General features: G+C 34.3%; 2 protein-coding genes and 2 long non-coding RNA genes across 5 annotated transcripts; 3 read left to right on the forward strand and 1 right to left on the reverse strand.

Moving 5' to 3' along the window:
- The first annotated feature begins 436 nt into the window (after window positions 1-436).
- Window positions 437-2,490, forward strand: LOC110899047. The gene is made up of 5 exons (XR_002569882.2): window positions 437-891; window positions 1,149-1,187; window positions 1,274-1,348; window positions 1,623-2,194; window positions 2,309-2,490. It is a non-coding gene; the product is annotated as an uncharacterized LOC110899047 (long non-coding RNA).
- Window positions 2,491-6,208: 3,718 nt separating this feature from the next.
- LOC110899049 lies at window positions 6,209-8,120 on the forward strand. Its single transcript, XM_022145916.2, has 2 exons — window positions 6,209-6,527; window positions 7,660-8,120. Exons 1-2 carry the CDS (start codon window positions 6,327-6,329, stop codon window positions 7,822-7,824), a joined length of 366 nt encoding a protein of 121 aa, XP_022001608.1. The 5' UTR covers window positions 6,209-6,326; the 3' UTR covers window positions 7,825-8,120.
- A 494-nt stretch (window positions 8,121-8,614) lies between these two features.
- LOC110899050 (protein FORGETTER 1) lies at window positions 8,615-20,581 on the reverse strand. 2 transcript variants are annotated; one of them, XM_022145917.2, is made up of 31 exons: window positions 19,919-20,581; window positions 18,195-18,260; window positions 17,917-18,090; window positions 17,257-17,387; window positions 17,069-17,145; window positions 15,998-16,179; window positions 15,748-15,825; window positions 14,988-15,120; window positions 14,845-14,905; window positions 14,689-14,770; window positions 14,497-14,625; window positions 14,247-14,390; window positions 13,749-13,848; window positions 13,476-13,649; window positions 13,280-13,370; window positions 13,110-13,203; window positions 12,917-13,014; window positions 12,697-12,832; window positions 12,522-12,628; window positions 11,852-11,947; window positions 11,669-11,756; window positions 11,452-11,575; window positions 11,244-11,355; window positions 10,595-10,718; window positions 10,437-10,514; window positions 10,232-10,350; window positions 10,047-10,097; window positions 9,475-9,577; window positions 9,244-9,372; window positions 9,051-9,162; window positions 8,615-8,976 (listed from the first exon to the last, which is right to left on the reverse strand). In XM_022145917.2, the coding sequence occupies exons 1-31, from the start codon at window positions 20,408-20,410 to the stop codon at window positions 8,963-8,965; spliced, it is 3,699 nt and encodes a 1,232-aa protein (XP_022001609.1). In that variant the 5' UTR covers window positions 20,411-20,581; the 3' UTR covers window positions 8,615-8,962. The 2 variants fall into 2 exon arrangements, with proteins under 2 accessions (XP_022001609.1, XP_022001610.1); XM_022145918.2 differs by having other exon boundaries at window positions 8,735-8,976; window positions 13,476-13,643.
- A 1,206-nt stretch (window positions 20,582-21,787) lies between these two features.
- On the forward strand, window positions 21,788-23,841 carry LOC110899052. Its single transcript, XR_002569884.2, has 5 exons — window positions 21,788-22,242; window positions 22,500-22,538; window positions 22,625-22,699; window positions 22,974-23,545; window positions 23,660-23,841. It is a non-coding gene; the product is annotated as an uncharacterized LOC110899052 (long non-coding RNA).
- The last annotated feature ends 1,202 nt before the right edge of the window (window positions 23,842-25,043 follow it).

Here is a 25,043-nt window from a genome sequence, read left to right on the forward strand (position 1 = left end):
TGCAAAACAAAAAGAAAAAGAAAATGAAAAAAGAAAAAGATCGCATTGACCATAAAAAAAAGTATTGAGTATTTTGTAGGTTAAACACAATTCTATGTTGGTTTTGTTGGTTTTTATGTATCAATGAAAGACATAAATTATCAGTTAGCCATAATTCTATAAAACCATGGCTTTATAGCATTCAAATCATAATTTATTAGCAATTTAGCATCAAGTTTGTTATAAACTTTTTAACACCTACTATCCTTTTGTTTTTTTTTAAGATATACCTTATTAATTAAACTGGGTTTTCTACCTTTTAATAATTTTCAACAATTTTAAGATGAGATATGAAGAGACTCAAAAACAAATGTCTATCTTTTTACCATTTTCTTCCCATATTACCCCTGATTTAATTGTTTGGAGTGTAATCATTTTCATCCATCAATGACTTAATTTCCTTTGAAACCCTTGCTCTACCTTCATCGTTCATTAGTTGAAGAGCCCTATCACATTTCATTCCATACGATTCATCTTCTTCTTCTTCAATCAAAACAAAACATATTGACCCACAACTTCTTTAGAGAGAGAGAGAGAGAGAATCGCCCTTCTTACTCTCCTTCATTGAATGTATCTCCTGAATCGTATTTCCTTCAATTCGTCTTTTCAATCCCCTCCGTTTCAATCGCACCCCTGAAAGATAAAAGTGGTTGGATTTGATGAGAAGTGTGTTCCACGTAGTACCCAGTCGTCACGTTTCCAGATTCGTAGAGAGAGAGATGAGAGATGAGTTAGCAGAGAACTTCTATAATTGCGATCAACTACTGCTAGGGTTTACACTCGCTTTCTTCTAATTAATCGCACCAAACAGTGCTTCAAAGCTTCAAGCAATTTGATGACGCTTAAAACCTGGTAAGACAATCTAAACTTAATTGATCATTTCGTTTGCATTCATACTCTCTCTTCAAGCAACATTTTTTTTTCCTTCTGATGATTTGTGTTTGTTTGTTTTTTTTTTTTTGTGGTATTAGCCTTCCACAATTTCATTTTTGGATGGTTATTTTGATTGGAATTATTAATTTTGTTGTGAGAGTAGTGTAGCCAAGGTGTTCGTGGAAATGTCTCTGTTTATGAATGTATATTAACGAGCGTTTCTTAATTCTTTTCAGTGTAATATCATGGTCTATCTAATTCGTTTTGGTGTTGAGGTACGTCTTACTAAAATTTCTGTCTTTTCATGATTTCAAATAATTCACTCATGTTTGGCAGTTAACATGCGACATTTTTATTGAAGTGTATACATGTGATATGTTATGAGTTCTGCTGCTTGTGGAGTTGTGGTCATCCATTTGTGCAACTTGTCGGCAAGGTTTGTATCTGTGCATATATATTAACGAAATTGCAGTTCTTTTTCACTATTTACATAGTAATCTTTAGATGTTGCTTACATTTATCTATTGTTGTTAACACGTGATTGAATCTTAAATTTTCAAGCCATGATTTAGAAAGAATTAATACTATACACAAAAATGACCCGTTTTGACCCGTGCCCCAACACACCGCAACCCGCCTGTTTGCCAGGTATATTTTTACAAAAATGACCCGTTATAACTTCATAATATTTTTATGTACAACACTTGCAGGACTTGAAGATGATGTACCTTGCTATTGAGACTCAAATGGAGGGTTGGAAAACAAACCTTTGAAGGTTTTTTGTTCTCAACTAACGTGAGCTTGGGGGCTTTTTACATCAGTTGACTTTTCTGGTCAACAACAGTGTGTTCTTACATTCCTCCATTGTTTTTGTTTCTGATGTCATCTCTTCATATATGTTTATTAAAACATTCATTTCTGAAGATTATAAGTACCTCTATGAATAAATATTCAACAATTTTTTACTTCAGCCATGAAATGAAAATATTACCATCAAATGTCATCAAAGTGAACGACCTTTCCATTTTCATTGTTCTGTTTCGATTGTTGCCACCCCTTTGCTTTCTAGGCTTCATATAAGTAAATAATAACTCTTAATTTATCCACGTAGTTTGGGGCACGTGCATATTCAACTATAATTGATTGATTTCCATAAACAATGTAATTGTGCATATTTATTTTTGGATAACCGTCTACATAAATGTTTCGTGCTTTTCCTTCCCAGGCCTGCTTATGCAGATTCGGATTCAGAAGAAACAGTTGACAGTGACCCACATGAAAGGTATACCGTCTGCACTTAGTGTTAGTAATGAAAACCCGTACTACTTTTCGATGCATATATACGTAAACATAGTATACCATTTTTAATAGTTTTCTTTTCGTTATTTCACTGCAGTCAGTTGGCTGGTGATGGGATTGGGGATGACGGTGGCATGCGTTAGCTAAATTTTGGTCTATGTGTTATCCAATAAGATAGGAAGGCGTGCGAGAGTTTATGCGTTTTTCCTTTTTCTGTTTCATGTTTTTTCCTTGGAAGACATCTTTTTTCACTTCTTTTTGGCTGACAAGTTTTGCAAGGAAACAACTTATGGTCCATGGTTTAATAAAGTTTTAGCACGCCCCTTTGTAGCCGTATTGTCTTACATGTTATGCACCGGCCGTGTCAGACGTCTTACCACGAACAAACAATAACTATTATGCATGTCGTGCATCGCACGGGCTTTCTCCCTAGTTGGTATTAAATTCTGTGTGTGGTGTTTTGAAATTTAATGAGTATAAAAAGTAGTTAGGAATGGAAGAGATAAAAAAATGTTACTGTCCATCTGTATAGTTGAGGGACACTCTTCAACCCCTATCTATACTATATTATAATACATGAGGGAAGGATTCCTAAAAGTTAAGAACTTCTTCCCCCATTATTTATAAATAAACCTCTAGAATGAGGGTAAAGTAGTCTTTTAAACCATAATTATTTTTTAGTCCCTCAATCTATTACATTTAAATCCTTGACATTTAACATAATTATGGGTAATTAGTTACACTCCCACCCCCCTCTTTAATTCTTTAGTGTATTCCTGCGATATCTTACAACCCGTAATGTTTTAAAAAAATCCGAAGGTACCATGACGATCGGCACATTTTTTTAAACGTTTCGATAGTTGTCTTTTTTAGTTTCGTCGTGCGTTCATAAAGTACAAATAGCCGATGCGTAAATGTACAATTGATTAAAGCCAACATTTGTTTTTTACCCAAGCCAGCTTTGACCATTACCTAGCTACCGTACATTAACATTTGTTTTTTACCCAAGTTTTTTATTTTGAACGGCATTAATAAACTAAAATATTCCCTAATTTTACTTGTACAGAGTCAGTTTGTTGTGGCATATTTAATATAGTAAGTATAGATAAAACTCACAACAAACTTCCTATTAAACATGCCACAACAAACTAAACAGGATATGTGCATCTTATTTTAAAAACTTAAAACTTACAACAAACTTCCTAAATAAATGGATGACAAATCTAAAACTAAACCCTAATGGACTACTATAAATGCATATCAAACACTCACAATTCTACATTTCTATTGCTAAACAGATTTAAAATATGGAGCCAGTTCTGAATTCACTTGATGTGAGAAAACAAGCATGCGATATTGAAAAATCTAAGGTCGGTTCTATGATAAGTTTTGTTATATCGCAATAATGAATAATTGTTTTCTTTTATTTACTTTTATGTGAATACTAACTTATTTGATTTTTCAGATTCAACACACCAATTTAAACACCGCAGTTGTCGAACAAGCTTTTGTTAGTTTTTAAGTAATATTTTCGCTTATAATCTTTCATATTAACAAGTTCGTTATGTTATTATTTGGTGTTTTATTGTAGGATGATGGTGATAATAGTGTTGAAATTATTTCTTATGGTGCAATGTTCAGTCCATACAAGTCTAAGTTTCAACGTCAATTTAGTAAAGAGGTAATTTTAAAATTTATTTAATCTTTTTTAAATTTTTTTATTCAATATTTGTTCTTTTTTTAAAATTTATTTAATCATTTTTTAACTTTTTTATTAAATTTTTGTTTTTTAAGGATCGGAAGTATGAGAATCAAAAGAAAAGATCTAAGAGACTCTCTGAATGGAAATGGGTCGAGGTTATAAATTTAGATGATTCTGAGGACGATGAGAAAGAAGATGAATTAGATGATACTGCTGATTCGAGCACAAACAAGAAAAACGGATCAAAAAAGTAGAGATTTTAGATGAAATATATCAAGTGTTTTTATGTTTTTTTTCATTTTCAGTTGTTTTTGTTTGATATAGACTATCACATGAATAATAAAGTTTATTTTATATTTGAAGTTTATGTTTTGTGTTATTTTATTGCACTTATAGTTTACATCTCGATTGACCTAATATACTTTAGTACTTAATCATGTTCGTATTATATAATTTACATGTTCGTACTTGATCATTTCCAAAGAGATAAATTCGATTACCAAGAATGGCCAAAACATGAAAACTACCTCTTGGTTTGGAGTAAATTCAAGATTGTATTTACAAAGCACACTAAACTTATTTAATTTAACAGTCATGTTTCATGAGGATTTCGTATATATCCATTAGTGCCTTCTATAAAAAAAACTGTTAGACGACACGAGATATGAAAAAATAATTATATAATATTATAGATTTTTCGAATAATTTGTATTTCTTAAATAAAAAGATAAAGTTAATAAAGATATAAATTTTTACATCCTATTTTTTTATAAAAAATGTTTTATAAAAATATGATTTTTTAAATATTTGTAAAAATCAAATTTAACATTAGTTAAAGGTGTTTAAAACGTACCTACAAGTCACCTACTATTTTTTACTTTTTACTTTTTCAAAAACCAAAATTTTAAAATTAAAGTTTATTGGATGAGTATGATGTGGATATTTAAAAAAGTTATGGACTTTAAACAATAAAATTATAAACTTTATCATTTCACCAACAAAATAAACTTACTTTATAACGATAACAACTTATTTTTTATTTTTTTGTCATTTGTTTAGTATTTTTTATTAACAAACGAATCTTTACATGTTTAAAACAGTTTTTCTATACTTTATTTATTATTAATTTTTATAACAAAACAAAACTTTGATATTTAGTAGATAGAAGATAAACTATGTTCCAAAATTTTAAGAATTATTTAATACTAATTTACGGATTAGTAGATAGATAGTAAACTATATTCCAAAATTTTAGGAATTATTTAATACTAATTTACGATATTTAGTAGATAAATAGTAAACTATGTCCCAAAATTTTAGGAATTATAAGTCAACTAATAAAAAAATAATTATTGCAGTTATTCTTGGATATTAATCTAATAATTTGCATTTTTTAATTAAAAAGTAATAAAGTAATAAACTTTAAAGCTAAACTAAAAAACTGAACTTACTATGATATAAAGTTAATAAAAAAATAATTATTTTATAAACATTTTTATAACAAGTAATATAAATAAAATACTCTAGAAATTTACAATCTTTACTAGATAAATTCTAAACTGGGTTCCAAACTTTTAGGAATTATAAGTTCAACTATATTGTTTTAGATAATATTAGTCAGTTATAAAATAATTATTTACCAACTTGACTAGATACATAGTAGTAGACTGTGTTGCATATTTTTAGGGATTATTAGTTAAAAGTAGACTCATATAGAATTACCATAATTCCAACATAATTCCTACTTAATTCACATAGAATTACCATAATTTCATACAAGACTCCCACAATCAAAAACCATCTAACATACATCTTCATCTTTGAAGATTCTACAACTCACCTCATGCTCATTAATTAGGGCTAGATGGTGAAGGATTTCATTCCATGCAATAGACTAGGGATCAATTTCATCATCATTTTAAGGAATGGAGTTGTTTGAGAGAACCCCCACCCCATTCTTTTCCTTTGCATATGTCGACACACACATATCCATATTTTTAATAAAGTTTCCCCATTTATCACCTTTGGTCTCTCTAATTTAGGTTTTTGGTTAATTACAACCAACACCTCCACTTCCATCCATATTTAACCTTATAATCACACCATGTGACAAACCAACTCCCTTCAACATAAACTTGCAGGAATTTAGATAAGTTAAGTAAAATTACAGTTTTAGCCCCTGCGGTTTGGTACTTTCCACATTTAGCTAGAACTTTCACTTTCTTTCAACTTAATTAGCGTTAGTTCCACTAACTATATTATGAGTTGACCTTCGCATCTACGTAAGCTTGTAACCAAAAGGGGTTTAAATTACACAAATACTCCTTGTAGTTTGGTCTTTGACATCTCGAACCCAAAGTACAAACTTCTAAATCCCCGTTCCACCGACTCCATTTCCATTTCCATTGAAGAAATGTCGATACTGTGGGAGAAAAGCTCCGCATGGCGATGGCTAGTGAGGAAAACACGAGACTCCAAGCCCTTTTTCTTCGGTTTCGCCACCGTCTGTGCGGTGGTCCCCGGTGTCGTCGGCTATTACGTCATGCAGTTCACCAATTCACGCAACGATCAGCTCGAAGCACAGCTCCGTCGTGATGCTCGCCCCGATACCCTAGTTAGTACATATTTCAATTGATTTGATGTGCTAGTTAGGTTATATCCTGTTTACTTGATTTGATTTGTGAGTGTTAGTTAGGTTATATTCTGTTTACTTGATTTGATGTTTGCTAATTATAGGATATCTTTATGATTAGAATGTGATAATTTAGGGTTTAGGGGTTAATTATTAGAAGATAAGGGTGTAAGGGGTGCTCACCTAAGATGTGAGTCCCCTCTCTTACGCCCAACCAATCCTCGTGTGCCACGTCAACTCCCCTCTTAAACTCCCCTAACACCCTAAATTGATGGCGGCACTCCCCTCTTAGGTGAATTGGTTTTAAAAAAAAAAAAAAAAAAAAAAAAAAAAAAAAAAAAAAGAAAAGCATTGATTGGTCAAGCTCTCCCTCTCTCCTCCCCTCTCTTCGGTGAACCCCCACCCATTTCACTCCCCTCACCCACTCACCTAAGGGATGGCGGCGGTGTTCCCCTTAGGTGAATGGGGTCACCGAATGCATTCCACTCTTACACCCCGTACACCCTTAGAAGTTGGTCTGCTTAAATTTAGGGCTTGGTTTAAGAAATTGCAAAGTGATCCGAGGCCTTTAGTTTAGATCCCGAAAGTTGATGCGAGAGCTTCACGTACACGAGGTGTTATGTAGTCAAAGGCACTCGCCTAGGCGCAGCAATAACGCCTTGCTTTATTTTGCCTTGAGCCCTCGCTTTGTAAGTGTCTTGTGCCTAGGCAACTGGTTTGCGCCTTGAGACTTTGACTACTTAGGGAGGCGTGGCTCTGTGTATAACTAAATAAGCTTTACGTACTACCAGAAGCTACATCTCTCTCTCTCTCTCTCTCTCTCTCTCTCTCTCTCTCTCTCTCTCTCTCTCATTCTTTTACATATTAGTTTTTTTAATCAATAAACCTTTTCTTGATTTCTTCAGCGCTTTGGTTGTTTACTTGTTTTACATATTAAGGCTCCTACATACCAAAGTTTTGACCCAAATGCGCATGAGGGGTGTTTTCCAGATCACTTCACGACCCAGGCGCACTTCTTAAAACCAAGCTTAGGGTTTAGAGAATTCATCGTGTACTTGAGATTAGACAATCGTTGATTAGAGCATATAACAACATGAATTTGTATGTGAAACAGTTGATGGGAAAAGTGAACAAAGAGAGGCTGGGAGAGTTCCTCGGGGAGCTGCAGAGGAAGGAAGATACGAATGATAGGTACGTTGCTGCTTTGAAGGGGGAAACCTTAACCAGAAATCCATACATCAGAGTTCAACCCGTCAACCCCTCTCAAGCCGACAAATGAAGAAGGGAAGATCTGGTGAGATTACACTTTTATCAGAATGTTCTGTAATTTATCGAGTTTATGATGATTGATGAACTTGCAACAAGAAAGAAGAAAGTTTATGATGTACCTGAAGATGATATCAATTGATGGTTTTCATTGTGTATTTTGCTTCTGTTTTATCTTTTATATGAGGAAACTAAATTCTTGACCTTCTTAAATTCAGAATAAGTGGATAAAAATAGAAAATAGAGGCAGTTGTTATCGAAACTGTATGCAAGGCAAATCAGCCGATTTGAGATTTATATCGTTTGTTACACAGTTTGGTTTTGGTGGTTTGGCATATTAACCCTTTGACGTTGATTTGGAACTTGGAACTGGCCATGTAAAGCCTAGCGCTTTTAACTTTTTATATACCTGTGTGTTTTCTATTTTTATTTTCATTTTGAAATTTTACAAGTATAGTTATGTATCATACTCAAAACAATCTTTACCATTTAAATATAATACTCAAATGAACAATTTTGTAAAAGAAATCGGTTCAAACCGTTAAACAATCAAACCCGGCCAGTTAGAATAAAAATGTTATTTCCATAACATTTTCTATCAAACAAGCTGAACCAGACAGACCATGATCACTGTGAACGAAAGCGTTACTTCAATTTATATTTTCTATTAATATTAGTCAATAACTTCATCATAATTAACAATTTTTATGAGAAGACTTGTGGATTTAATTCCACAGTTTTACAAGCATGTGGCTTTGTTTGGAATTCCTGATCAAAATACTGAGAGTGGTACAAAACAATTGGGCAAAAAATCAAACATATTGCAAAAGACTTTTCTGTTTGGATATCATTAGTATAAACAGTAATTCCCGATCGCTAGAACATAGTTACAAAAAGACTGAGACCGGGGTACAAAACCAATGGGCAGAAGATCAAACATACTGCAAAAGACTTCCTGTTTGGGTATCATTACTATAATTAGTAATCCCCGATCACTAAAATATAGTTACAAAACTGAGACCAGGTAGAAGATCAAAACATACTCCAAAAGACTTTCCTGTTTGAGTATCATTACTATTATGCATCATTGATATCAACAAAATGGCGTAGCAACTGAATTCTATGTTAGTCATCGATATCTTGAACCCATGCTAGATGCCTAAATCTGTCATAAATAAAGGTAAGCGTTCATAGCCATGTCATCAAGTGTGTGTGTGTGTGTAAGAGAGAGAGAGAGACCTTTAAGTACGGATTCTACTGCTGCATTGGGAACAAGAAGTCCAACAACTCTTTCATTATCGGTTGTTGTCTCAATGCCCACAACACGCAGTCGTTGATGGGCTTTGCGGGACTGTATTCAATATAAATTTTAAACTTATCGTTATATAACTACCGAATCACACCAATTCGTGAAAAAAAAAACCTTGTATACCTGTTTGGATAGGGCCTTTGAGATTGTTCCCCAGATAGGAAGAATCAAGCCACCAAGTAAATTTACTTCTTGTATTCTTTTGCCAACTGTACAAAAGCTTCTAATCTTACACTTTGGACCATGCATGCACTGCCAGGTCAGCAAATAGTTCGTTAATAAATAAACTAGTCACATGATTTATATAATTAAGTTGGGATTATGCATTTATACTACATAAACCGTATGTTATACCTGCTTGGATGAAACTTCATATTCGTCCTCCCATTCACGTTGCACCTTTTCTAATGACTTCGGCTTTCTGTACTTGTCCTTCAGCTCGGTTATGGGCATTTCCCTGCAAGTCGAGACAAAAAAATGGACACCGAACCATTACAAAATATATATATAATATAGGAACTAAATTGAGTTGTGAGAACCACAAGAACTACTTCCAAAAATTTTTTTCAATTTTTTACCAAAAAATTAAAAAAAAAAATACCTTTCCAGAAAAAAAAATCAGAGGGCACTTTTTACGAGGGGGCAGAATCACTAAAACATTTTCTCTACAGTGATTTAAGCACCGTAATTGAAACTTACATGTCGAAAAAAAAACCGGCTCGTAAATTTTTTTCGGATTTTTTTTTCAAATGTGTCTTTGTTAGGTGTTAATCTACCTTTGTGCAAAATTTGGTTGAAAAACTCACACAGGAAGTGGGAATCCTCACGGTTCTCACAACTCAAGGGAGGTTCTCAATTAAACCTGATCCTATATAAATATAGACACACATATATAATGAAGGGAAGGAGGTTTTGAATTTTTCTACCGGGTCGTTTCTCCAGTAGCAGGACGAAATATCTTGAATGTTCCAGGAGAGCTGAAAGACAGAGGAACTCGTCTCAGTGAAGAACAATATATTACTTTTAATTTTTTATTATTGCGCATATTTGTATCTAGTGCGTTTTGCGCTTTTGACTACGAAGATGAAGATGGTGGTCAGAACGTTGATACCTTTCAATTGCCAAAAGAAAGTGTCTTCTCCCAAGCCATTCTCTCTTAGACTCATAAAACCCGCTAGCAGACGAACCCGACACGTCTTTTTGTTTCTCATTAAGCAAAGCAGATGCGGCCTAAAAAACATGAAAATGTCACAGGCTTAATAAAATACAAAGTATTTTTTTAACCAACACTGAAGCCCAGTGAATAAAAACCGTACCTCCCAGGTAATACCACGATCCATAACAAAAGTGTATAGTACGGTGGACGACCCAGACATATGATCAGTATGAACAATCTGCCAAAAAGATGGAAGTTCACAGTTAACACTGTATATATGTTACACTGTACAAATTATAACTATATAAGAAGTATAACCTTTGGAGTTCCTTGTAGCTCGATAGTGTTAGCTTTGAAATCAACAATGCCGGTATCTAAATGTCCTTCGAGACGTGCCTTGTTAAGAAGATGATCAAAGGTGCTAACAAACAATTCAAAAAGCCTGCAAATAATAATTTGATATTAAGCATCATACTGGAAATTGGGGAAACAGAAATTCTATACCATTTTGTCAACATAAACCAACTTTAGCCCCTAAACTTTGGCATCAACCAACTTTGGCCACTCAACTTTGGTAATGACATATTGAGCCCCTCAACTTTAATAATACTACGTTTAGCCTCTCAATTTTTGTCAACATCAACCAACTTTCGTCCCCCAACTTTGGTAATGACATATTTGGCCCCTCAAATTTGGTAATGACATACTTAGCCCCTCAACTTTAATAATGACATGTTTAGACCCTCAACTTTAATAGTGACATGTTTAGCTCCTCAACTTTTGTCAACATCAACAACTTTGGCCCTTCAACTTTGGTAATGACATACATAGCCCCTCAACTTTAATAAAGTTTCCTTTTTTATAATTTTCATTATTTACACTTACACTTTAATATAGTTACTATTTAGACCTTTGCTTATTTTTATCTATGTTTCGAACCCGCTAGTTAAATATTAAAAGGCATAACCTGTTTTGGATCTCTGGTGGTAATCCTAAAAGCCGATTCAGAAAACGTCCAACATCATTCCAATCTGGATCAGCTATGCGGCCACGAAGCTTCCGAGAAACCTTGCCATTTTCTGTACAAATTAACGTAACAATATATTATTGTAATAAAACTACAAATTAATGGTATAAAAAAATAGCTAACCGACAAGTGTGTTGCAAAAAAATACCATCAACAACTGTATCCCTAATAATGCCAATAGAAACAAGAGCAGCTTTGGCCGTTTCAATAAAATCTTGGATTGTATGGGGATTTTCGAATGAACAGTTTGGTGGCACAACTGGAAAAGAATCCTGAGAAATAAAGTTATCGTTGGTTGAAAGGGGACCCACATCAGGAGAAATAGAAAGAACAGAAAAAAAAGGTCAAAGAAGATAAGATATAACCTGTTCCATAATTCCGCTATACATCTTATACAACGCATGTTTCCCATACAAACTATCATAATTAAAGGCGCTAAGAGATGGTCCAGCCCTATAATAGAAATGCCAACTAATGAATACTTATCTTAAACAGTTAAACTATACTATTACAATGTTAATCTTTGTTATATTAAAGAACAAATTTACCGTCGATCACCCTGTGTCAAAGCTCCAAGTGACGCTAGTCGCTTTGCTACAACGGAAGCAAATCGCCGTTCACCTCCAAGATTTGTAAACAGTAACCTAAGAAGTGATTTTTACAATAAAATGAAAACTTGATATAGCCGTAGCATGATACCCATGGGCGAAGGATAAGAGGGGCGGGGAGTGTTATATATGTAGTTTTCGTATAGAAATTTGTGGGTATATACGTTTTCGCCCCCCCCCCCATATCCGAAATTTCGGATACGGATTCGGATATTTAAACGGATATCCAAATTTATAGAAGTTAAAATAAAAAATTGTATCGTGCATAGGGTAAAACTAAACTTGTATTCGATTTTTCAACTTTCCAACACTGGAGACAAAACGATGTTCATAAATCCACATCTGAGTCCGATTATTTACTATTTTTAAACTAAACATAGTTCCTCATATAATATCTATTTACTATTTATTTTAGTTTTCGGATATCGGATAATCTGATTATCCAAACATTTTAAAAATCCACATCCGAATCCGAAAATTCGGATTATACAATTTTCGGATATCCGATATTTCGGATATGGATTTTCAGATATTTCGGATTCAGATCCAGATTCTTTTGAGCACCTCTATAAGTAAGTTATAATATAGTAAACAGATTGACATATCTTACCTGTACTCAGGTGCAGACGTTTGATTTGAACGGTGAGTCCTCCCAAATTGCTGTATTGCACGATCAGCACTCCAAGGTAGTTCTAAAGTTACATGGACCCTTCTTTTCTGTTACAAAACATTAAAAGATGTTGAAGTTGATCTTATTTATAATGTAGGTCCTTTCGTGTATTTACCTGGTTTAGTGCTCTTCTATCAGCCTGCAAAGAAACGCCTGCTGATCCAGCTTCAGAAATAATAGCAACCAGTTTCTTACCGTCCATGAAAAGTCGTTTTTCATGCATGTTGACCATTTCCGTAGTTACATCCTTTCTGAATGGATATAAGAGAGTGCATCAGCTGCTGAATACAAAAACTAAATATTATGCTAACAATAGAAATCAAGCATAAACTTACGTGTTACGGAACTGATAAGTGACTCCTTTTCCATTGGAGGCCCTAACAAGCATACCTCGTCTTCCTGTTATTTCTGCAACATTATCAGGGCCTCCAAGCTGCAATCATTTGAAAAATAGATATTGAGAAATATTCATGATAACACACACACATATATAGACATTTGTATGGCAGAACCTCAGTTAATAGATACCTGATCAATGAGTTCATCCAATGGATTGTTTGGAAGGTCAAAAGTACGAATTGTGTCCAAAAGCTTTGACTTATGCTCTACGGCAGTTTCATATCTAACACATTCCACCACACAGCATTTGGTAACACAATTAAAGCGACATAAACAGCAAATAAATTATATAATCACACCTTTTTAGTAATTCTGCTGAATACGGATGTCTTGCGTGAGAGCGGTCCACAGATTCAGCATCAGATTTCTCAGATGCATAGTCAGAATCAGCTACGTGGTTGAACAACAATTAGAAATAGCCTTAGTTAAGAAACCGCATTTGAAATTTTACTTGTTCAATGAAAAGAATACACATCAATGAATATAAAAACTTACAATCTGACTCTTCAGCAGTCTCATCGTCACTTGGAGGTTCCCATTCTGACTCTTCACCGCTCTCATCCTCACTTGCAGGTTCCCGTTTTACAGCTTTCCTAACCCTCCCTTTAAATGAAACATCAGGATTTGCTGAGTGCCTCTTACGCTGAAGTTCCTTCACATTATCTTCAACTAGTTGAATAATAATATAAAATGCAAATCATATTAGTAAACTTGAAAAAAATAAAATTACAAATTCCTCATCACATGAGCTAATGAAGTAATGAACACCTGGCGGAGATTGAGGCTTGTCAGGTAGAGGATAGTTTTCTTCAACAAATTTAAGTAACAGCTCACGAGGTCCAGAAATAAAATCATCAAGTTCAGTCCCCTTCCAAAAAATAAACGAAAAATCAGAACACATGCATTTTTAATTTAATATGCAAAATAAGGGTTGGGTTCAATGGGGAACACTAAAAAAGTGGGAAAGCCCTAAAGGTAAACTATAAGAATAAAACCTAAGCTAAACCGTAAAATCTTAACCCTAAAAGCTAAAGAGTAAACCCTAAACCCTAAAATGATAAACCCTAAAGCTAAACCATAAGACTAAAACCCCAAACCCTAAAAGTCAAACCCTAAAAGCTAAACCCTAAATATATATATATTATAGGGTTCGACGAGTCGGTTCCAATACAGCTGGAATGAATCAAATTCCTTTGAGTCGGTTTCCCTCGGTTCCCCATTTTTTAGTGTTCCCCATTAAACCTCACACCGCAAAAGAAAACTCACATATTTTGTTACTGCATCCTCTGTTCTTGCCTCCCCGGTGCTCTGAAGACCAATGACCACGCACTTGTTTTCTATTAACGCCTGCTTAGTAAGGCTTACAACAGCAGGCACCTTTGCTGACATGCATACAGACCTAAAGAAACGCTACAATATAACAGAAGCAACAAAACATATAAACAAAAAAGTAAGCAAGGAAACATTCCAGTACACGGTACACATATGAATGTAAAACAAATTTGAGCTGCCAAACCTGATGGCTTCCCCAGTATAGTCTCCACCGCATAGCTGACTTAGCCTTCTCCTCAAAAACAAGTTCACTTGCAGATAGCAATTCCACCCTCAAATCAGCCCAAAATTCAGCAGCTTTTTTGTATATCTCCTGCAGATCATCAAATATCAATAGATAGATATTTTACATGTAAAGACACAAAAACTGCAGTACCGTCATTTTAGCCTCCAGTGGAACCTCAACAACTTCAAACTCAGATCCTTTATAGCTCAGAGTGCGACATACATACATCCCTCTGAAATGTAAAATAACCTAATTGGTACGGTAATCGGTTACAAAAGCTGTCTATGATATATGATAACTGCCAACCTTGCTTTCATGTCCATTGCAACAAGTTCAAGTGCCCCCACTCCTCCTTTGTTCATAGCATCTGCATCAAGATTTTATATTATATATGATTATATGAAAAGGGGTGAAACAATCACTTCCCAAAAAAAAAGAAATATGTGTACCTAGAAATTCAGTAAAATCCACAAAAGAAGTTCCAGCTCCCCAAAGACCAAGCCGGACCATATAACCCAGATTTCTGGGTTCTGATGCACCAGTTGCAGAACAATAAACAACGCGTGCTTCCGGAAGCCGCGCCTGTTATGATTGAGCATAAATGATTATATCTTTATATCAATAATCATGCAAAGATATTAGTTCAAGAGGCAATGTGCACCAAATAAAGCTAGAAAAAAAAAGTCAAAATGAGCAGAAACAGAGATCTTAGAAGAATAGAACCTTAAAAAAACAGTATCACTACATGATGTAATATCATAAATGCAACGTTATTTATGTATGTTTATTGCTTTGGGAATTCGATTAGATTATATCGTTAAATTATGCAAAGATATTAGTTCAACTATATATACCTGAAAATTAATTATCGTGCATACACTAAATAAATCACATAATTTATGTCCCATTTTAAATACCTTAACTTTTAAATAGCAAGCTTGAATAAACATACAAGTCCTCACATCGAGATTATCATTAAAAACAAAATCTTCTAAAACTTCTTTTATTTTCTCTGAGGTAATTGGTATCTAGTTACGCCCTCTCTTTAGCATAACAACTCATTAATTTTTCCATTTAAAAATACGGATGATGCCATAACAGCCCCATAGACAACAAAAAAATTCATTCCCAATAATAACAAATAACAGTTGCAAGATCTTCTATAAATAAAAACAGCAGGTGCTTTCATGAATTGATGAGAAAACATACCTGAAGTTCAACAACTGCTTTACCCGTTTGTGTTGCTTGTCCTTTTACTTCAGGAACCAAATTTTTGGCCTTGTGGCACTACAATCAAGCAAAATAGTCTCACGGACGTTAAATTTGGTTATCAACTGCTTGCACAAACAGCCATATTAACTCAATTATACAGTCTTAACCTGTAAAAAGATATAATGATATATATATATACACACACACACACACACACATATATATATATATACACATATATTGGTACCTCATCAAATACGATTAGCCCATCATATTCTGATCCACACCACTGCACAAGCTGCTTTAACCGAGAGCGGCCATTCTCAGTAGAAGCTATAAGAGTGCTATATGTCGAGAAAACAACACCGTCTTTAATCCCAACAGACTTGGAATCAAGCTTGGAATAGGAGAGTTTGTTCAAGGCATGCACTACAAGCAAATGATAACTACTGTCACCATGAGTAAGCTTTGAATGTTCTAGTCAGTGGGATCAGCAAAAAAAGAAAAACGAATAATACATCCTTTTGTAAAGATAGGCTTTTAGTCAAAGAGTCACCAAAGTGTGCCAATAGACGAAGAGAAAAGAAGACCATAACATGATTTGGGCTTGCACACACATGCGTACTGACATACAAACATACACACACATATGTATATATACATGCACACACACACACACATATATATATGTGTGTGTATATATATATTGAAAATTTAAAATACAAAAGTCTCTTAACATGCGACGGTACGCGACCACCAAAATAACATGCATAATTAGGGTTAACCCAACCCCCATGCGTAATTATGCAAATCACGTGCATAATTATGTATTATTGAACATGCGTAATTCACTTTGCACAGTCGCGTACCGTCACACATTAAGGGGCTATTGTACGTTAACCTTCCGCTATATATATATATATATATATGGATCATTACAGAACACTAATTATTGCGAGAACAAAAAGAACACTAAATCACTAAATTTTGGGCTTTAAGGTTCATAAATTTTTAAATTTTATGTTTCTTACATTCATATGTGTATTATATACACATAAATAAACCATATATTTTTACATACACATAGCCTACATACATGTAGGTAATTTAATCCTAAAGCTAAAACCTAAGCTAAACCGTAAAATCTAAACTATAAACCCTAAAAGCCAAACCCTAAATCTTAAAAGCTAGACCCTATATATATATATATCACTCGTGCCAGCTAAAATATTCAATGCATAGGACAGAGATGAAAGTTGCAGACCGTACTTAACAACACATATATTGCTCATCCAAACATACAAGTTCACATCAATACCTTTAACACACGTTGCTCCAACATCATCCAAATCTCTTCTTGCATCAAACTTTAAGTCTGACCCAACCGAAATCCACCTGAAATCATCAATTAGTGTTACCAACATGATAAACAGAGCATACCCATCATATCAATCAAATATCTCTCAAACAACATCAAGCATATGTAACCATCAACAAAGCCCTTACAGTGCTTTTCTCCTCCCATGCTGCCAATTCTCCCAAATAAGCCCCGCAACCGTACGTCCTTTACCGACACCAGCTCCATCTCCTATAAAGAATCCTGCCCGGGTGCCATTATCAAGGTGCTGAAGGTGTCTCTGTGAAGAAAAAAACAGATTATAACGCAAGCATAGCTTATTAGCTAAGCAGTTAATGCAGTAAAAAATCAGATATTGGTCAAAGACCGATATTTGAAATATAGGTTATTGCGGTGGGATATTGATAATTCTAATATCATGTAAAAATTTTATACACAGCAATTTAACACTAACAATTCAGTATAGTCTCCTACCATTAACAAATTAACCTTTTGCAACTTGCAAAACACTAACAATTGTAGCAAGTAGTAACTGATTAAGACTTAAAACACTAACAATTAACAATTAAGACTTAAAACACTAATGGCAGCAATAAAAAGAAAGACGAATGGTAGAACTAAGAAGAAAGATACTCATATCCGGAAAACCGGTGATATGTCGGTCAATATCGCCGATAATATCAGTACAAATATTCTGACCGATATTTGACACTGATACTTTACATGAGAACCGATAACCGCTATATCGGTGATATATCACCGATTTAACAGCATAGATTCAAAGTTCAAAGTTACGTTATAAATATAACCTGGCAGGCATAAACTAGTGTCTCAATCTGCAGACAAGATAGTGCTTTTGTAGCTTCCAAGTAATTCTTTGTTTTAAGATCGTATGTGGGTTCAGGCGGTTGTACTGCAGCTAAAGAAGAGGTTTCCACAATAGGATCTGGATGTGGAGGACCGATAGACATCTTTGGTGGGCGCTGCATTCATATATAGTATAGATATAAGCCAAAGATTAAAGTGGTTTTGGGTTTGTGATAAGAGATCACTTTGTGAAGAGCTCATGAGAAGCATAGAGACTCACATAGTCGGTAAATGTTTCTCCCACAACGCCTCCACCATCTTCTTCTCGTTCCACTTCAATAGCTACCTGAAACAGTGTAATTCAGCAGGTGAAACAAAAATGTAATGAAAAACAAACACCATTTTAGGATATAATTATAACCGAAGTAAGGATGGTAGCCTGCATTTTGTGCTTCATTACTTGATCTGAAAATCCAGACACATTTTATAATGACTGAATCCAGTTCAGTGATTATAACAAAACTACTTTCGGATCTCCAAGCATCCTCTGCTCATGAAAATTCCAGTGTGCCATATTGTATCCATTGATAGTTTAGTCCCCATCATTAAGAAGATAAAAATCGTAAAATATTTATAATCGCAAATCGCAATGAAACAAGTTCCGTAGTACAACTTCTTTCAGCCAAAGTATGGATGACCTCTTTGTGAATCATGATATGGCAAAGTTACATGTACACCACCGACATACTTTTCACACACCACTGACTGCCTATATGTGACGTATACATTTTTGCCATATAACCCCCCTATACAGACCGTTTAGCATCGCGAAAATGCACCTACAAGCCAGTATAAAGTGTTATACAAGCTGCTACCCAGACCCGTATAACTATGCTAAAACCAACCGATCTTGGTGGTGGTTTGTTGTGTCAAAAGTGATACAGGCCGTATGACGTAAAAGTTTGCTGTGAATGCCTACATAACATGACAGATTTCTGGTCTAAAAAGGTCATACGGGTTTGTATGACCTCATTCTGCCCGTTTTGGTGTGACAGGCATGCTAGTGTGCATATATTTTTTAAAAGTAGCTTTTTACATCTAAATAACGCCTAACCCATAGTTGTCAATAGCGGCTATAGCGACTATAGCGACCGCTATAGCGCGCTATGTAGCAAAGCGACCAAGTGTCGCTATCTGGGTCGTAGCGACCAATAGCGTGAATAGCGACAGTTAGGCTTTTTTATGTAAATAGCAATTAGATATAGCTATAAAATAGCTGGATCTATAAGTTTTTGTTAAATATACATGTAAAAATAGCATATATACCAAGGTATTTTGATACACATATAAAAATTTTCAAAATTCTTTTTCTAGTGTATCGCTATTTATAAAATAGTGGTCGCTATTTGTCGCTATTTGCTATGTAGCATATACATAGCGACAACTATGACCTAACCTTACTCTTGCGAACACACACACACAACTTGTGTGTAACACCATACCACTAGACCACTAGGTCATACGTTAGCGTGCACATTTGAAATAGTGTATATATAGGACATTCATATTAAGGCAACTAACAAAAAGAGGTATAAAAAGAGTATGTATAGTGTTAGCATCAAATACAAAACAGAATTTATCATACTAAACGTACAAATAACCAGAATAATTTTCATTTAAACCAGAGTATTTTTTTGAGCCACAAATTACCATACTCGTAAATGTTCCTATATTTGCACCTTGTAAGACTTACACCATAGGAACTCAACTAGAGTAGTTTTATTAACCTAGTTGTAGCGTTTTGACCTAGAGTAATTACGCTACAACCATAGTGATAATAATTAATCTAGTTAGTCTAGTTATTCGTACATGTTTAGCATAGTTATTCACGTGTGTTTGTAGGTTAATTTTATTTGTACCTGATATGCCTAAACAGTAACATGAAAACCTAGATGATAAAAAATATAAACAAAAAGAATGAAGGAATGTAAAAAACATAAACACCTCGTTGACTTCCTCAGGAGGTGGAGGAGCTGCAACTTCCGTATTGCAGTTAGGGCACGCAAATCGTGCTAAACCATGAGGAACATAAACCATAGCCTTACAGTTAACGCACGGAACTTGAACCGGTGCCGGTGGTCGTACCAGATCTGGCGGCAACACTTGCGTCAAGTGACATTTACGACATACAAACTCGGTCATCCCCGGTCCAACCGTCGATTTCTTTCCACAACCAGCGCAACGAAATTTGTAGTTGCCGTTAACAGAAGAATTGTGAAGTTGCGGTGGTGGTGGTGGTGGTGGTAGTGGTTGTTGTGGTGGTGGTGGTGGTTGTGGTGGTGCGAGTGGAAGAGAAAGTGAAATCGGTGGCGGTTCCATTGGTATCGGATAGTGTATAGGGAGAGATGAAACCGATGGTGGTGGTGGTGGTTGCGGTTGCAGTGGTGGTTGTGGTGGTGCGAGTGGAAGAGAAGGTGAAAGCGGTGGCGGTTCCATTGCTATCGGATAGTGTGTATATGTAGAGGTGAAACCGGTGGTTATGTTTGTACGGTGTGTGTGAAGCGGTTACGGCGGCGAGTGGTGGGGGAAATGGAGGGACTGGTGGAAGCGGGGGAAATGATTTGCGTGTGATGGAATTGGCGCCTTTCTCCCCTTGTTAGTGTTGATGATATATATTGAGCTAATGAGCTATACAAAAGAAATATAAGCATTACACAATTAACCAAAGGTAGTGAAGTCTAAAATGTAAAAAAGTAAATACATACAAATCACAAATGTACAGTATTTTTTAATTTATAATTCTAGTTTATTAACTCTAAAAACTGTTATTATGACCACAATCATGTACGTCCAAAAAAAATTCGGACATCCATGATATATCTATATATAATCTAAAATTTAGTTACATGTTCTGTTTTAAAATCAATATTTATGATGTTTTAAATGCAGTATTTAAAATAATATTGCAAGTTTTAATGCTTATAGTACAATACTAAATGAGATTAGTTTAGGGATAATCATAAAATATCTATAATACTATATTAAGAGAACTGCGTTTTCTACCCTTTTCGTAATTTTGCCATATGTACAAATCTTGAATCCCCATGTACAAATGAAGCAAGCCATTTTAGAGGGGTTAAACTTGGACATTGTCCAAAATTTTAAGACACTTTGAGGGAAATCTAGACATTTCATCCATGGAATCTATGTCCACTTATGTCTTCCATTAATTGTATTAAATTAAGGAATTAAATAAAAGTTTTATAATAATAAATGAATTAATTGATTGAATTAAAGGTTAGACATACAATATTTGGGATTTTCATGATTTAATAGTATGGATAAATATAATATAAAAAGATTTTCTTAAGAGGTTTGGTAATATAAATTTTAAATATACGATTTATTTTAACTTTTGGTTCCATGTCACTTGATTATGCAAAACAAAAAGAAAAAGAAAATGAAAAAAGAAAAAGATCGCATTGACCATAAAAAAAAGTATTGAGTATTTTGTAGGTTAAACACAATTCTATGTTGGTTTTGTTGGTTTTTATGTATCAATGAAAGACATAAATTATCAGTTAGCCATAATTCTATAAAACCATGGCTTTATAGCATTCAAATCATAATTTATTAGCAATTTAGCATCAAGTTTGTTATAAACTTTTTAACACCTACTATCCTTTTGTTTTTTTTTAAGATATACCTTATTAATTAAACTGGGTTTTCTACCTTTTAATAATTTTCAACAATTTTAAGATGAGATATGAAGAGACTCAAAAACAAATGTCTATCTTTTTACCATTTTCTTCCCATATTACCCCTGATTTAATTGTTTGGAGTGTAATCATTTTCATCCATCAATGACTTAATTTCCTTTGAAACCCTTGCTCTACCTTCATCGTTCATTAGTTGAAGAGCCCTATCACATTTCATTCCATACGATTCATCTTCTTCTTCTTCAATCAAAACAAAACATATTGACCCACAACTTCTTTAGAGAGAGAGAGAGAGAGAATCGCCCTTCTTACTCTCCTTCATTGAATGTATCTCCTGAATCGTATTTCCTTCAATTCGTCTTTTCAATCCCCTCCGTTTCAATCGCACCCCTGAAAGATAAAAGTGGTTGGATTTGATGAGAAGTGTGTTCCACGTAGTACCCAGTCGTCACGTTTCCAGATTCGTAGAGAGAGAGATGAGAGATGAGTTAGCAGAGAACTTCTATAATTGCGATCAACTACTGCTAGGGTTTACACTCGCTTTCTTCTAATTAATCGCACCAAACAGTGCTTCAAAGCTTCAAGCAATTTGATGACGCTTAAAACCTGGTAAGACAATCTAAACTTAATTGATCATTTCGTTTGCATTCATACTCTCTCTTCAAGCAACATTTTTTTTTCCTTCTGATGATTTGTGTTTGTTTGTTTTTTTTTTTTTGTGGTATTAGCCTTCCACAATTTCATTTTTGGATGGTTATTTTGATTGGAATTATTAATTTTGTTGTGAGAGTAGTGTAGCCAAGGTGTTCGTGGAAATGTCTCTGTTTATGAATGTATATTAACGAGCGTTTCTTAATTCTTTTCAGTGTAATATCATGGTCTATCTAATTCGTTTTGGTGTTGAGGTACGTCTTACTAAAATTTCTGTCTTTTCATGATTTCAAATAATTCACTCATGTTTGGCAGTTAACATGCGACATTTTTATTGAAGTGTATACATGTGATATGTTATGAGTTCTGCTGCTTGTGGAGTTGTGGTCATCCATTTGTGCAACTTGTCGGCAAGGTTTGTATCTGTGCATATATATTAACGAAATTGCAGTTCTTTTTCACTATTTACATAGTAATCTTTAGATGTTGCTTACATTTATCTATTGTTGTTAACACGTGATTGAATCTTAAATTTTCAAGCCATGATTTAGAAAGAATTAATACTATACACAAAAATGACCCGTTTTGACCCGTGCCCCAACACACCGCAACCCGCCTGTTTGCCAGGTATATTTTTACAAAAATGACCCGTTATAACTTCATAATATTTTTATGTACAACACTTGCAGGACTTGAAGATGATGTACCTTGCTATTGAGACTCAAATGGAGGGTTGGAAAACAAACCTTTGAAGGTTTTTTGTTCTCAACTAACGTGAGCTTGGGGGCTTTTTACATCAGTTGACTTTTCTGGTCAACAACAGTGTGTTCTTACATTCCTCCATTGTTTTTGTTTCTGATGTCATCTCTTCATATATGTTTATTAAAACATTCATTTCTGAAGATTATAAGTACCTCTATGAATAAATATTCAACAATTTTTTACTTCAGCCATGAAATGAAAATATTACCATCAAATGTCATCAAAGTGAACGACCTTTCCATTTTCATTGTTCTGTTTCGATTGTTGCCACCCCTTTGCTTTCTAGGCTTCATATAAGTAAATAATAACTCTTAATTTATCCACGTAGTTTGGGGCACGTGCATATTCAACTATAATTGATTGATTTCCATAAACAATGTAATTGTGCATATTTATTTTTGGATAACCGTCTACATAAATGTTTCGTGCTTTTCCTTCCCAGGCCTGCTTATGCAGATTCGGATTCAGAAGAAACAGTTGACAGTGACCCACATGAAAGGTATACCGTCTGCACTTAGTGTTAGTAATGAAAACCCGTACTACTTTTCGATGCATATATACGTAAACATAGTATACCATTTTTAATAGTTTTCTTTTCGTTATTTCACTGCAGTCAGTTGGCTGGTGATGGGATTGGGGATGACGGTGGCATGCGTTAGCTAAATTTTGGTCTATGTGTTATCCAATAAGATAGGAAGGCGTGCGAGAGTTTATGCGTTTTTCCTTTTTCTGTTTCATGTTTTTTCCTTGGAAGACATCTTTTTTCACTTCTTTTTGGCTGACAAGTTTTGCAAGGAAACAACTTATGGTCCATGGTTTAATAAAGTTTTAGCACGCCCCTTTGTAGCCGTATTGTCTTACATGTTATGCACCGGCCGTGTCAGACGTCTTACCACGAACAAACAATAACTATTATGCATGTCGTGCATCGCACGGGCTTTCTCCCTAGTTGGTATTAAATTCTGTGTGTGGTGTTTTGAAATTTAATGAGTATAAAAAGTAGTTAGGAATGGAAGAGATAAAAAAATGTTACTGTCCATCTGTATAGTTGAGGGACACTCTTCAACCCCTATCTATACTATATTATAATACATGAGGGAAGGATTCCTAAAAGTTAAGAACTTCTTCCCCCATTATTTATAAATAAACCTCTAGAATGAGGGTAAAGTAGTCTTTTAAACCATAATTATTTTTTAGTCCCTCAATCTATTACATTTAAATCCTTGACATTTAACATAATTATGGGTAATTAGTTACACTCCCACCCCCCTCTTTAATTCTTTAGTGTATTCCTGCGATATCTTACAACCCGTAATGTTTTAAAAAAATCCGAAGGTACCATGACGATCGGCACATTTTTTTAAACGTTTCGATAGTTGTCTTTTTTAGTTTCGTCGTGCGTTCATAAAGTACAAATAGCCGATGCGTAAATGTACAATTGATTAAAGCCAACATTTGTTTTTTACCCAAGCCAGCTTTGACCATTACCTAGCTACCGTACATTAACATTTGTTTTTTACCCAAGTTTTTTATTTTGAACGGCATTAATAAACTAAAATATTCCCTAATTTTACTTGTACAGAGTCAGTTTGTTGTGGCATATTTAATATAGTAAGTATAGATAAAACTCACAACAAACTTCCTATTAAACATGCCACAACAAACTAAACAGGATATGTGCATCTTATTTTAAAAACTTAAAACTTACAACAAACTTCCTAAATAAATGGATGACAAATCTAAAACTAAACCCTAATGGACTACTATAAATGCATATCAAACACTCACAATTCTACATTTCTATTGCTAAACAGATTTAAAATATGGAGCCAGTTCTGAATTCACTTGATGTGAGAAAACAAGCATGCGATATTGAAAAATCTAAGGTCGGTTCTATGATAAGTTTTGTTATATCGCAATAATGAATAATTGTTTTCTTTTATTTACTTTTATGTGAATACTAACTTATTTGATTTTTCAGATTCAACACACCAATT

The sequence above is a fragment of the Helianthus annuus genome, chromosome 13 (genome assembly GCF_002127325.2).
Source record: "Helianthus annuus cultivar XRQ/B chromosome 13, HanXRQr2.0-SUNRISE, whole genome shotgun sequence".
Taxonomy (NCBI): domain Eukaryota; kingdom Viridiplantae; phylum Streptophyta; class Magnoliopsida; order Asterales; family Asteraceae; genus Helianthus; species Helianthus annuus.

Bases quoted from the DNA above. Each gene is read 5' to 3' on its own strand.
- LOC110899049 (XM_022145916.2), top strand. From the start codon at position 6,327: ATGTCGATACTGTGGGAGAAAAGCTCCGCATGGCGATGGCTAGTGAGG. The intron at 6,528-7,659 runs GTTAGTACATAT...TATGTGAAACAG, and splicing joins ATGCTCGCCCCGATACCCTA to TTGATGGGAAAAGTGAACAA.
- LOC110899050 (XM_022145917.2), bottom strand. From the start codon at position 20,410: ATGGAACCGCCACCGCTTTCACCTTCTCTTCCACTCGCACCACCACAA. The intron at 9,578-10,046 runs GTAGAAAAATTC...CTCGACTTGCAG, and splicing joins GCTACTGGAGAAACGACCCG to GGAAATGCCCATAACCGAGC. The intron at 9,163-9,243 runs GTATACAAGGTT...TATTGAATACAG, and splicing joins CAAAGGCCCTATCCAAACAG to TCCCGCAAAGCCCATCAACG.